General features: G+C 45.3%; 1 protein-coding gene across 1 annotated transcript in view; it reads left to right on the forward strand.

Annotated features, from left to right (window-relative positions):
• LOC128848160 (myosin-13) overlaps window positions 1–13,542 on the forward strand; it is a 70,328-nt gene that overhangs the window by 17,749 nt on the left and 39,037 nt on the right. The window contains exons 12-17 of the mRNA XM_054047968.1: window positions 2,992–3,110; window positions 3,213–3,362; window positions 3,447–3,617; window positions 6,774–7,083; window positions 12,165–12,238; window positions 12,351–12,438. Of these exons, the coding sequence (XP_053903943.1) occupies window positions 2,992–3,110; window positions 3,213–3,362; window positions 3,447–3,617; window positions 6,774–7,083; window positions 12,165–12,238; window positions 12,351–12,438 (912 nt within the window). The remainder of the gene's footprint in view (window positions 1–2,991; window positions 3,111–3,212; window positions 3,363–3,446; window positions 3,618–6,773; window positions 7,084–12,164; window positions 12,239–12,350; window positions 12,439–13,542) is intronic.

Raw genomic sequence — 13,542 nt, forward strand, 5'->3', positions numbered from 1 at the left:
AACAATGAAATTAAGTACTGTATGTTATACAGGCTCCACCCAGTGGCTGAACATTATAATACAGCTTAACATTCTGTTACAGCTCCCTCTAAATTTTTACCATTCCTATTATTTACAAAATTTACACTATCACATTGTCTTTAAAGTTCAGCATGGATCAGTCTGTTAAGGGTCTCTGAATTGTACTTGTTTTCCAAACACATAACAACTTTGGCATCTGGCTGTCCAGTTGCTGCAACAACTGTCTCTGGTTGATTTGGAATCTGTCTTCTTCTTCTGCACATGCCATCTGTAGAGTTTGCTTTGATTGTTCTTTCTGAGGAACAAACTGTAGATGTCGATGGTTTCTGTCAAACTCTCCACAGTTGATCTCGATCACATATAGTCTGGGCACTTCCATTATTTTCCTTTACAAAAGCTGGAGTTGTCCATCCCCTTTCTCCATCCAGCGTATCTACCTCTCCCCCCAGGTTAGTGTCATCCACAAACTTGCTGAGGATGCAATTCATCCCATCATCCAGATCATTAATGAAGATGTTGAACAAAACCAGCCCCAGGACCAACCCCTGGGGCTCTCTGCTTGATACTGGTTGCCAGCTAGACATTGAGCCATTGATCACTATCAGTTGAGCCTGACTGCCATAGAAAGCCACTATCAGCTTTCTATCCACCTTATGGTCCATTCATCCAATCCATACTTCTTTAAATTGCTGGCAAGAATATTGTGGGAGACTGTATCAAAAGCTTTGCTAAAGTCAAGGTATATCAAGTCCACCACTTTCCCCATATCCACAGGGCCAGTTATCTCATCATAGAAGGCAATCAGGTTGGTCACGCATGACTTGCCCTTGGTGAATCCATGCTGACTGTTCCTGATCACCTTCCTCTCCTCCAAGTGCTTCAAAATGGATTCCTTGAGGACCTGCTCTATGATTTTTCCGTGGACTGAGATGAGGCTGTGTGTGTGTAGTTCCCCAGATTCTCCTTCTTCCCTTTTTTAAAGCTGGGCACTGTATTTGCCTTTTTCCAATCGTCCAGGACCTCTCCCAACATGCCATCATATCAGCCAACTCCCTCAGCACCTTCAGATGCAGTGCATCTGGCCCCATGGACTTGTGCATGTCCAGCTTTTCTAAACAGTCCTTAACCTGTTCTTTCACCACTGAGGGCTGCTCACCTCCTCCCCATACTGTGCTGCTCAGTGAAGCAGTCTGGGAGCTGACCTTGTCTTGTGAAGACTGAGGCCAAAAAAAGCATTGAGTACTTCAGCTTTTTCCACATCATCTGTCACTAGGTTGCCTCCCCCATTCAGTAAGGGTTCCACACTTTCCTTGACCTTCTTCTTGTTGCTAACATACCTGTAGAAATCCTTCTTGTTACCCTCCACATCCCCTTGCTAGCTGCAACTCCAATTGTGCTTTGGCCTTCCTGATTACACCTCTGCATGCTCGAGCAATATTTTTATTCTCCTCCCTAGTCATCTGTCCAAGTTTCCACTTCTTGTAAGCTTCCTTTTCGTGTTTAAGCTCACCGAAGATTTTGCTGTTAAGCCAAGCTGGTCGCTTACCAATTTGCTATTCTTTCTGCACATCAGGATGGTTTGTTCCTGCACCCTCAATAAGGCTTCTTAAAATACCATCCTTCTTGAAATGGACAGCTCTCCTGGACTTCTTCCCCCCTCATATTAGCCTCCCAGGGGATCCTGCCCATCAGTTCCCTGTGGGAGTCAAAGTCTGCTTTTCTGAAGACCAGGATCCATATTCTGCTGCTCTCCTTTCTTCCTTTCTTCAGGATCCTGAACTCAACCATCTCATGGTCACTGCTGCCCAGGTTGCCACCAACTTCTACTTCCCCTACCAATTCTTCCCTGTTTGTGAGCAGCAGGTCAAGAGGAGCACGACCCCTAGTTGGTTCCTCCAGCACTTGTACAAGGAAGTTGTCCCCAATAATCTCCAAAAACTTCCTGCATTGTCTGTGCACTGCTGTATTGCTCTCCCAGCAGATGTCAAGGTGATTGAAGTCCCCCATGAGAACCAGGGCCTGTGATCTGGAAACTTCTGTTAGTTGCCCAAAGAAAGCCTTGTCTACCTCATCCTCCTGGTCTGGTGGTCTGTAGCAGACGCCCACCATGACATCACCCTTATTGCTCTTGCCTTTAAACTTAACCCAAAGACTCTCAACTTAACCCAAAACTCTCAACAGGCTTTTCTCCAGTTTCATACTGGAGCTCTCAGCAATCATACTGCTCTCTTACATACAGTGCAACTCCTCCACCTTTTCTCCCCTGCCTGTCCTTCCTGAACCGTTTATACCCATCCACGACAGTGCTCTAGTCATGTGAGTTACCCCACCAAGTCTCTGTTATTCCAATCACATCGTAGTTCTTTGACTGTGCCAAGACTTCCAATTCTTCCCGCTTGTTTCCCAGGCTTCTTGCTTTCGTGTACAGGCACCTAAGATAACTAGCTGACTAGTGACTTCAGCAGTGTTAAGGTGGAAGCGGCTCATGTGGCAGTCAGATGTGCCTAATTCTCCATACACAAGAATGTGAGTCGAGTTAAATTTTTGCACTAAAGTGAGTTGGATAGAGTTGGGGTGTGTACTGCTGGTGATGGAAGTGAAGGCCATATGGAGCACTGGAGAATATGTTATCACGAGGGTTATAGGCACCGTGAAGGTGGCAATGAATGCTGGAGATTTTTTATTTCATTTCTGATCTGCATGCATTAAGGCTCTGAGTGCCCTCATGCAACCTGAACGGTCATTCAATGTAGTTTATGCTTGGGTTAATAAAATAATAATAATATTAATATTAATAACTGATAATAAATATAGGGCATGAACTGCTTTCCACTGAAGTCAGTGACAAAACTCCTATTGAACTGTGCAGGAGCTGAGTTGGGCCCAAAGTGGGGAGTTGCTACCAGACTAGAGGACCTGAGAAATCTTTTCTAGACTTTGTCTAAAGCTGAGTTCCTTCCTTTTTGCTAGTGGCTGACAAAATCGGTTACCTGATGGGTCTGAACTCTGCTGACTTACTGAAGGCCTTGTGCTATCCAAGGGTGAAAGTTGGGAATGAATATGTAACCAAAGGACAAAATGTCCAGCAGGTACTGAGCCACTAGCTTTTGCTTTCCATTTTATTCAGACAGTTGTTTCAACTTTAGAGGCTAGCTGAGCTCTAATTCTTGCTATGGCGGTGTCTCTGGCAGGTGCACAATTCAGTGGGGGCTCTAGCTAAGTCGGTCTATGAGAAGATGTTCCTATGGATGGTCACACGCATCAACCAGCAGCTGGATACCAAGCAGCCCAGGCAGCATTTTATTGGTGTCCTGGACATTGCTGGCTTTGAGATCTTTGATGTGAGTTATAGCAATGTTTGCTTATTAATGAAATGTCCTACTTGTCCAAATTAATCAGCACTGCTTTGTGTTTTGAATGTTCAGTTTAACAGCCTGGAGCAGCTGTGCATCAACTTCACCAATGAGAAACTGCAACAGTTTTTCAACCATCACATGTTTGTGCTGGAGCAGGAGGAGTACAAGAAGGAAGGAATCGAATGGGAGTTCATTGACTTTGGGATGGACTTGGCTGCCTGCATTGAGCTCATTGAGAAGGTAAAGTGAAGTGTCTCTGGATAAAGGAAAAACAAATTTTCTTCTAGTCATTTTGGGTCAGGCTGGACACTGTGTAGAGGGAGACTGGTTTAAAATCAAAGCTTTTTAATATCACCCCATCCCGAAACAGGAGAAGTTGGCTTTAAAAATCCCACTCCCATCTCTCTGCACCTTTAGGTGCCTAAATTCATTTGAAAAATTGTTCCTTCAGAGCCTGCAGTGCATTGACTTTCAGTAAGACTGAAGCTTATATGCATCTAATAGATCACTTTTGAGAATGGTGCTCTGGAAAATTTACCTGCAGTCTGAATTTGCCTTTTGTTGTTGTTTTTGTTTCTACTTGTTTTTTTACTCCATGCATTTTAAAGTTTAGAAATAAAACTTTGGGGAGAAAATAAGACAATGACCAGGATTTATTTTCCTTTTAAAAAGGGGCTGTGAAGGAAAGGTGAAAAAATTGGTTCATTAGATTTCAAGGTCAGAAGGGACCATTATGATCATCTAATCTGAACGCCCCTTCTCTGAGAACTTCCCCAAAATAATTCCTAAAGTAGATCTTTCAGGAAAACGTCAAATCTTGACTTTAAAATTGTCAGTGATGGGGAATCCATTACAATCCTTGGTAAATTGTTCCAATGGTTGATTACTCTCACCATTAAAAATGTGCACCTAATTCCCAGTCTGAATTTGTTTAGCTTCAGCTTCCAGTCATTGGATGGTGTTAGACCTTTCTTTGATTCTCTGCTAGACCGAAGAGCCGATTAATAAATATTTGTTCCCCATGTAGATATTTATATACTGTAATCAAGTCACCTCTTCATCTTCTCTTCATTAAGCTGGTGTATCTCTTACCTATATGTCTGATGCTCAGGCAGGGCTGCCCAGAGGTTTTTAAGGGCCCAGAGCAAAATCTTAATCTTAAAGGGCCCCGCATCCTTCAAAAAAATTACCACTAAGACCAGGCCCTGGGAGGGGAAGGATCCTGCACTACACCACCCCAGCAGCAGCGGCTCAGCTCCTGTCCTGCGGGGCTGGGCCCAGCTCCCCACTTCAGGCGTTGCGACCTGGCATGCAGGGTCACAGCGCCACTTGGGTTTGGCCTGGCAGCCCTTTCATAATGACAGAGGGTGCTGGGTCAAATGTTTGTATGTGATGTTGTGTCCTGGTGCGCGATGTCACACCATGGCTCTGTTTGGGGGTCCTCTCAAACAGATGGTCCTGGGCAAACTGCCACTCCCTTTGGGCAACCCTGTGCTCAGGTACTATTGTTATGGGCATGTTTGAAACGTAGCTGTTTCCCATACACTCAAATGTCATTAACTTATAGTTAAGGTTGCTCCAGTCTATTTCTCACAACAACAAAGAATTCATAAACAACGGCAAACATTCATCTCAATGTCCCACATTCACCACGAATATCTGAGTTTCATACCCAGAAACCGACATGTGCCAGCGTTATTCACACCCACTGTCCAACTTCACACCAAGCATCCAAAATGTACATTCACACAGCCACCCAGCATTCATACTCAATATCCAACACTAACAGTTAACCATACTGCCCAATGTCCAACAGTCACAGAATGACGGTTTAAAGACCACCAGATCACCTCGTTTGTGATATGCAGGAGGTCAGGCCACCAGAACCACCCTCACACTAAACCCAACAACCAAAATTAGAGTGAGGTATTACATTCATGCCCAGCACTCCCACACAACCACCCACATTTATGCCCTGCGCTCAGCCACCATCCAGTATTCTCACCCATTAATCGCACCCAACAGCCACCGATCACATTCAACACCCAGTGGCTGTCCGATGTCTGGGTGATCCTGACACTGATTCTTGCAGCCCCTTTCCACCATAGAGTAGGACTTCATTTGCAGCGGCATGTGGCGCACAGACCCTGCACACCCAGGGGTATCAATAGCAGTGTAGATGGTGAGGTCTGGCTTAGGAGGCAGAGTAAAGACATGCCTGAATCCTGTGGGTATGTCCCTACACAGCTCTTTACTCGCTCAAGCTAGGCCTCCTCTGTCTACGTTTTAGAAGTGTAGTGTCCTGCTGCCTTTTCCCTGCTGCATGTAGCTACACGTGCAGCCTGCCTTTCACTATGATGTGTAACTACATGTACCCTTCACGCTGCTGCCAGTGTAGACAAATCCTTAGATGAGATCTGAGGCCATTTTACTAAATTTAAAACAATTTAGTCTGGATTACGAGCAAAATTCACAGAGATTTATTTCTATAATACACTCTGGGACAGATCCTCAGCAGGTGTCAATCACCATCTCCAGCATAGTCAGCGGCTCTATGGTGGTTTATGCCATCTCTCCCTAGAGCAGCTTGGATGAAAACTCCATCCGAAGTGGTTGAACCCCCATCATTATCTCCCCAAGCAATGCTGGCAGCATCACTCTGCTGCTCCCCTATATATCTGAATGTCTCAAAATATTCCCATTTGGGCTGAAATGTATGTGCTTGGTTGGAGGGAACTTGAGCAAAATCAGTTTAGAAGCTCTGATAAAATAGTCTCCACATTAAAAAAATACTTTTAAATACTAAAACAATTCCCAAACCATCTGAAAACATCATACTTAGTATGTGGCTGTTCGGCAATGTGGAATCATTGAAATGTTCACCCCCAGCACTCACGGGAGTGAATCTGACCCAGCACATTTGGTGTTTATCATTAAAGTCTTCAAAATTGTTGTTTTAAGTAATTAACATTAACAAAGGAGATACAGAAGTTACCACACTAACATTAGTGAAGCAAAAGACACCCTACATTTATAATAGCAACCACTATATAGTAAAACTGCAACCTCATCTCTGCAATGCATATACTGAAACCTTCCAGACAGATTCCTCTCTGGCTTTCACTTTTATTTCCATTTCTTGGAATGAAATGACAATAAAAGAAAAAGTCATGGGAGAGGAAAGTTAGTCATTAGCTATAGTGCACATCACTGACTTTATATGCAAAGATACAAAGATAGATATTGCTGTTCACTTCCCACAGTCACTATTAGTGGCATTGTTAAAGCCACTGAAACAATATCCTATTCTGATCCAGACCATGATAATCAGATGATCACATCCGGGAGGCCAGTTTGTGATCTCTCTCTCTGTCTCTGTGTTGCTGTGTCTTTCAGCCAATGGGTATTTTCTCCATCCTGGAAGAGGAGTGCATGTTCCCCAAGGCAACTGATGTGTCTTTCAAGAACAAGCTCTATGACCAGCATCTTGGCAAGTCCAACAACTTCCAGAAGCCCAAGCCTGTCAAAGGAAAGGCTGAGGCCCACTTTGCCCTGGTGCACTATGCTGCCACTGTGGACTACAACATCTCAGGCTGGCTCGACAAGAACAAAGATCCCCTGAATGAAACTGTCGTGGGACTGTACCAGAAATCATCACTGAAACTGCTGTCCTTCCTCTACTCTAACTATGCTGGTACAGAAACAGGTACGCCCTCTTCGTGGTAGTGCAGGCATGTGCTCAAAGTGAGGAAGGCTTAGGAGCCATTGGCACAATTGGGAAAGACAGCCAGGTTCAAGTGCGGCAGACCTGGAGCAAACACAGCACAGGGAATCAGGAGACAGCGCTTTCTCAGGGGCCAGGCCAGGCTGTGGAATAAACTCCCCTGGGAACTAAGGACCATCCCAAACCTTCCCACCTTCCACTCTAAAGACACTTCTCTAACAGAAACATATGGCGACTGGTATAGATATGTATTGTCTTAAAAATCCCGAACAAACACTCCCTTCCCCACTCCCTTCCCCTGAGGAGAGGATAAGAGAGCAAGCATGTGACAGATGTGCTCAATGCACAACTGGAAAGCACTCACAGAGCATGGTGAGGAGTGTGGTGTAAGAACCTGTACAGAACTGAGCAATAATAATAATGCCCAGCATTTGTACAGTGTTTTTTAATGGAGATCAGTCAGTCATTATCCCTGGTTTACAGATGGGGAAAGTGCGGCACAAAGCGATGAGGTGACTTGCCCACAGTCACCCAGAATAGAGGTGGACACTCATCCCATGGGATACCCACAAAGGTTTCTGGTCCTGGAGAACCAGATGCCTCATGGCTGCCCTATGCAGCAGCCAAGCCTCTGACACAGCACAGAAAGATATGAGGGAATGACAGCCAGGGGCGGCTCTAGCTTTTTTGCCGCTCCAAGCACGGCAGGCAGGATGCCTTCGGCGGTGTGCCTGCGGGAGGTCCCTGGTCCCGCAGATTCGGCGTCATGCCTGCGGGAGGTCCGCCGGTCCCACAGCTTCAGCGTACTCACCACCGAATCCGCGGGACCGGCGGACCTCCCGCAGGCATGCCGCTGAAGGCTGCCTGACTGCTGCCCTCGCAGGGACCGGCAGGGCGCCCCCCGCGGCTTGCCGCCCCAGACACGCGCTTGGAGTGCTGGTGCCTGGAGCCACCGCTGGTGACAGCTGCAGCCCTCTGCCACTCCAGACACCCTCCTGTCAATAAACAGTCAGCCCCAGCAATACAGTTCCTGTCAGCTGCTAGATATATGTACCCTTCCGCCAGGGCTGCCGGCAGCAATAAGGTCTGGGTTTAATATCTCAGGGTCCCTTTAACATTATAAAACAAAAGCAGCTTGAGCCCCCACCCAGAAATCTGGGAAAACTAACCACCACTCCAGGTTCCTTGACAGAGCATTGCTAGCACTGAGTCTACTTATAACAAGAGAGAACTTTTATTAAGAGCAGAGGGAATACAGCCTTAATTTGGGAAAACACTGCAAGAATGATTACAAATTATGCAAACAATAAGTAAACACCTGCCCCACAGCCCTTTGGGCGGAAGTTATTTGCCTCAGTTTCCCACCTTGCAATGTGAAATTCCAATGAATGAATGTCCCTATAACACCATTCCCTGTTCCGTCCACTGCACCCCACACGTTTTGTTGTCTGAGATCATTGAAGTCCTGAATCCAGGGATGCATTCAGATGAGTTCACCTCTCACCCCTGCAGGGATGGTTTGAATGAGGCCGCTGTAGCAGCTTGCCACTGCTGCCACCTCTGCCGCTGCTTGCTGCCGCCTCTACCTCCAGCTGTGGTGGCCTGTTCTGAGCTTCAACCATTTAGCCCAGAGATTACAGGCTTAGTGATTTCACCCCATAGTGGGGACCTCACTATTGCTACAGCCTTTGAGTTGTCTTTCATGGCAACACTGGCCCCACACCAGATCTAAAGCTCAGTCCCTAGGCCTGCTCACCAGTGTTTTCAGCTCTAGTTATCACTGAGTAGAAACAAGAATCTCCATTGTGTCTTCGTTTCACAAGACTTAAACATGTCCAATTTTTTAAACCTTTCCTCATCATTTTATCAGTTTTGTTGCTCTCCTCGGGACTCTCTACAATTGATCCACATCTTTACTAAAGTGTGGCATCCGGAACTGGACACATTACTTCAGCTGGGGCCTCACCAGTGCCGAACAGAGCGGGACAATGGCCTACATTACCTTTGTTAACATTCCCCTCCCCCCTATGGTATTAGCCTTTTTAACAACTGCATCACATTATTGTCTCATATTCAATTTGTGATCCAATGTAACCCAGAATCCTTTGCAGCAGTTCTACCATCAAGCCAGTTACTCCCCATTTTGTAGTTGTGCATTTGATTTTTCCTTCCCAAGTGAAGTACTTTGCACTTGTCTTTACTGAATTTCATCTGGTTGATTTCAGACCAGTTCTCCATTTTGTCAAGGTTGATTTGAATTCTAATCTTATCCTCCAAAGTGCTTGCATCCTCTCTCAGCTTGGTGTCACCCACAGATTTAATAAGTATACTCCCCACTCCATTGTTCAAATTGTTTATGAAAATATTAAATAGAATTGGACCCAGGGCAGATCCTTGAGAGATCCCAGTGGAGATGTCCTCCCAGTTTGACCATTGATGACTACTCTTTGAGTACTTTTTTTCAAAAAGTTATGCACACACCCTATAGTAATTTCATCTAGATCACATTTCCATAGTTTGCTTATGAGAATGTCATGTGGGACTGTGTAAAAAGCCTTACTAAAATCATGATATATTATATCTATTGCTTCCCCTTCCCCCCATCCGCATGGCCAGAAACCTATCAAAGAGGGCAATTAGGTAAGAGAGGCAATATAGGCATTAAACACTCAGCCTTCTCGGTGTTCTCCATTAGTAGTTCTCCTTTCCCACTAAGTAGAGGGCCTACACTTTCCTTTGTCTTTCTCTCTAAGTTATTTTGTGCCTTAGCCTTTCTGATTTTGTCTCTACATGCTTGTGCTATTCTTTTGTTCTCTTCCTTAACATTCATCCATGTTTCCACTTTTTGTAGGGTTCCTTTTTGATTTTAAAGTGATCACAGAGCTCCTAATGGAGCCATATTCACCTCTTACTGTTTTTCCTGTCTTTCCTTCACATCAGGATAGTTTGATGTTGTGCCTTTAATATTCTCTCTTTGAGAAACTACCAGCTCTAGTGAACTTATTTTTCCCTTAGATGTTCTTCCCATGAGATCTTACCCACTAGTTCTCTGAGTCTATTGAAGTCTGCTTTGCTAAAGTCCTTTGTCCTTATTCTGCTACTCTCACTCCCTTCTTTCCTTAGAATCATGAAACCTATCATTTCATGATCACTTTCACCCAAATACCCTTCCACCTTCAGATTTGCAACCCATTCCTTCCTGTTAATCTGAATCAAGTCTAAAATGGCTGTCCCTGTGCTTATTTCCTTCACTTTCCAAAACAAAAAGTTGTCCCCAATACATTCCAAAAACTTGCTGAATGTTTTGCTGTATTACTTTTCCAATAGATGACTGGGAGCTAAAGGCTTTTCTTTGTAGAGTACCTGCAAGTTAAAGTGTAAAAGCCCTATCTCCCAGCCTTCCTCTGCTGGTGAACTGAGCTGGCTAATTCCCTCAGACTCCCAGATGCCTTCATCCTCCCTGCCACTGGGAGCCAGCACACTTCTTAAAGTTTGGACCCCACACATAGCTGGAATGGGTGTCTCACCTCCTCTCACTCATCTGCCTCTAATCACTGACCTAATCAAAGAAACTGCCAGGCTCTCACTTCAAGAGCCTTGCTAAAATCTGGCACTAACTCCCCTAACTGCAGGGCAACTTTGCTTAGACAATCAGTCACCAAGCCTATATTTCAAACAAACCAAACACAGCAAACCAGTAAACCAGTCCACAGCCCCACAACTCGATGGCAAGATCCCAGCACAGAAAAGAGCTTCTTTTTTGCTCCCTAAAGTTAATCAATAGCAATAAGACATAAGTGCCCCAGCTGCTTTCATCTCACCAGCCATGTGCTGAGAACACTGCTTTTAGCTGCCGCTTTCTGGTCACAGGCTTACAGCAGTGTTGCAAAATATAGAGTCTTGGCTGGCTAAGCCGTACGCTCGTTAGACAGAAAGAAAAAGTTGAGGGTTAGAAAAGAGAAAATAAGTTGGGAAAGGAAAAGAACACGTAGGGAACGAGGGGTGGGGCAGGCAACAGAATCTCATTTCCCAGGTAGTGGTAGGGATTTAGCTGGAGCCAGTAGAGGTGGCAATGTCATCTGGGTCCCTCTCTCTGGCCCCATTGGATCTGGATATCTCTCGAGATCAGAACAATGAAGGCCCAACAGTGTCATGGTGGATCACAGGGTCCCAGGAGATGGTCGGAGTTGTAGCCATAATAGTGAAGCTCACTCCTTCTGGCTCTCCCATGTCCCAGTCAGCAGAAGTGGTCAATTTCTTCCAAAAAGTGTTTTTTTTTTAACCACCCCAAAAGGGAGCTGATTGTGGTTAACTGATTTCTGGTCCCACACTTCTCTTATTTACCAGACATGATCTTAACCCAGTCCTTGAGTTGTATCAATAGTCTTCCTTGTTTGGACTAATCCAGTCTGTCTGTCTCCCTTTTACACTTTTCCCTATCACCATTTATTGTTATAGGTTATTGTGCCATCTTAGAAACTTTCATTCACTTTTCACAGTTTGGGTAAATGTGGAGGCTCAATCATTACACCATGACCCAGAGAACCCACGCAATAAGAAGAACACAAGCTCCACAACTGATAGCTAAGTCCATGGCCACTTTTCTGGTGGCCCTCCCTCCATCTTGAGATAACACTGGTGAAGCAAAATGTGGCTGCACACTGCCCTCCACCCCCCTCTGCAAGGGGGAATGTACCAGTACCCCTGTAGAGCACCCAGTGCATTAGTAAGAGCAAATGACTTTGATGGCTTGAATACTGAAAGAAGTGAGGCTGCTCCCAAAGCTAAAATTCAGACAGCTCCCCGCTAAACTCAAGCATATCAGGCCATTGTGTGCTGTACCTCCAAAGACACCTGCCCCATGACATGAGGGTCTTTCCCTCAAACCCATGCATCCCACTGCAGAGTGTGGCATGCACTAGCTCACAATCAGCCATTTCATTATACAGCAGCACTTCACTTAAAAAACTCCACTGTACGTATTTGGTTCCTTATTGCACAAGGGAAGACCTTGCCTATAGAACATACTAGCTGCTCTGACATGTCTGGTGTCTCCTCCCAAGGTGATAGCGGGGTTAGCAAGAAAGGTGCTAAGAAGAAGGGTGGTTCCTTCCAGACGGTGTCTGCTGTGTTCAGGGTACGTGAGTTGCACTTTTCAACACTGAACTGCATGCCCTGTCATTGGACAGGAAAATGCAAAATAAAACTATCTTTCACTGCATTCAGAGCCCTGGTTTCCTCTCTCACAGGAGAATTTGAACAAGTTGATGACCAACCTGAGAAGCACCCATCCTCACTTTGTGCGCTGCCTCATTCCCAATGAAACTAAGACACCTGGTAAGTTATCAAACCAGACTGCAGGTTAGGCCATGGAGCCATGGCACTGAGTAGAGCTGGCTGAATTGTTAGTTGTGAACAGTGTATTGATCTTATTTAGCTCTTTAGCCTGCTTGTGAATTGTCAGTAAGTAACCAGGCATCTAGTGTCATGCAGAACTGTTTGGCAGATCCCTTTCTCAAACACATTCCAATCTGGGATAACTTGAAAACTCTGGTTATGTAAATCACATGGTATTGTTTCTGTTCTTTGGTCAGTGAGTTTCATCTTTTAATGGGCTTTGGCTTTCACCTGAAACAAATTCCATTTGGGCATGCAACACATTTGGTTTCTTGATTTAAATGAATCTTATCTCTAGGCAATAAATTAGCTCCCTGGGAACAAGTCACATGTGCAGAACCTGTGTGAGTGGCCGTGGAATGGAACCAAATGGAGAGAAATGTGGCTGGATGCTGCAATTGGTCTCTGGTTTAGCCTCAGGAACAGGATTATCCCTTTCCTTCCATTAGATGCCAGGGGTCTGGAGCAGTGTACCGGAAGGGGTGTGTATATAGGGAGGGGTAGCTGGCCAGGAAGGAGTAGGATGAGTGTGGGATACAGGAGTGGGTTGAGTGTGTCACCGTTCAGGGCAATGACACCTGTATTCCCCCTCTGTGGTCCAGCAAGGGACCCACCCTAGGCTTTCAGATCTCCAGCCTTCACATCTCCTGGGCAGACCCATTAGTCTTTCCCTCCGGACCGGGATATTTCCAGGCTTCTTAGGTCCCTCTCTATACTGTGACCGCCCAACAAAGTCAGACTGCCTAAGCCAGCCTGCTCTGCTTTGCTTTCTCTTCGAAAGCTACGAACAGGGTAATTGTCATAGTTAAGTTACCACCCGGCTCTGTCTAGAAAAGCACATTTATTCTTGAGATAAAATCATTACAGAGAAAATATATTAAAAACAATAAAAGAACCTACACACATGCTCATAAACTGACCAGAGATCACATATTGTCACACTCCACTAATGACCAAACCTCACACATTCACACTAGCTGCCATGGCCCACTACAGGCCATTCCACTATGTGGAGTATTCCCAAGGCACAGTGTACCCCAGTCA

Source organism: Malaclemys terrapin, chromosome 13 (genome assembly GCF_027887155.1).
Source record: "Malaclemys terrapin pileata isolate rMalTer1 chromosome 13, rMalTer1.hap1, whole genome shotgun sequence".
NCBI classification, from domain to species: domain Eukaryota; kingdom Metazoa; phylum Chordata; order Testudines; family Emydidae; genus Malaclemys; species Malaclemys terrapin.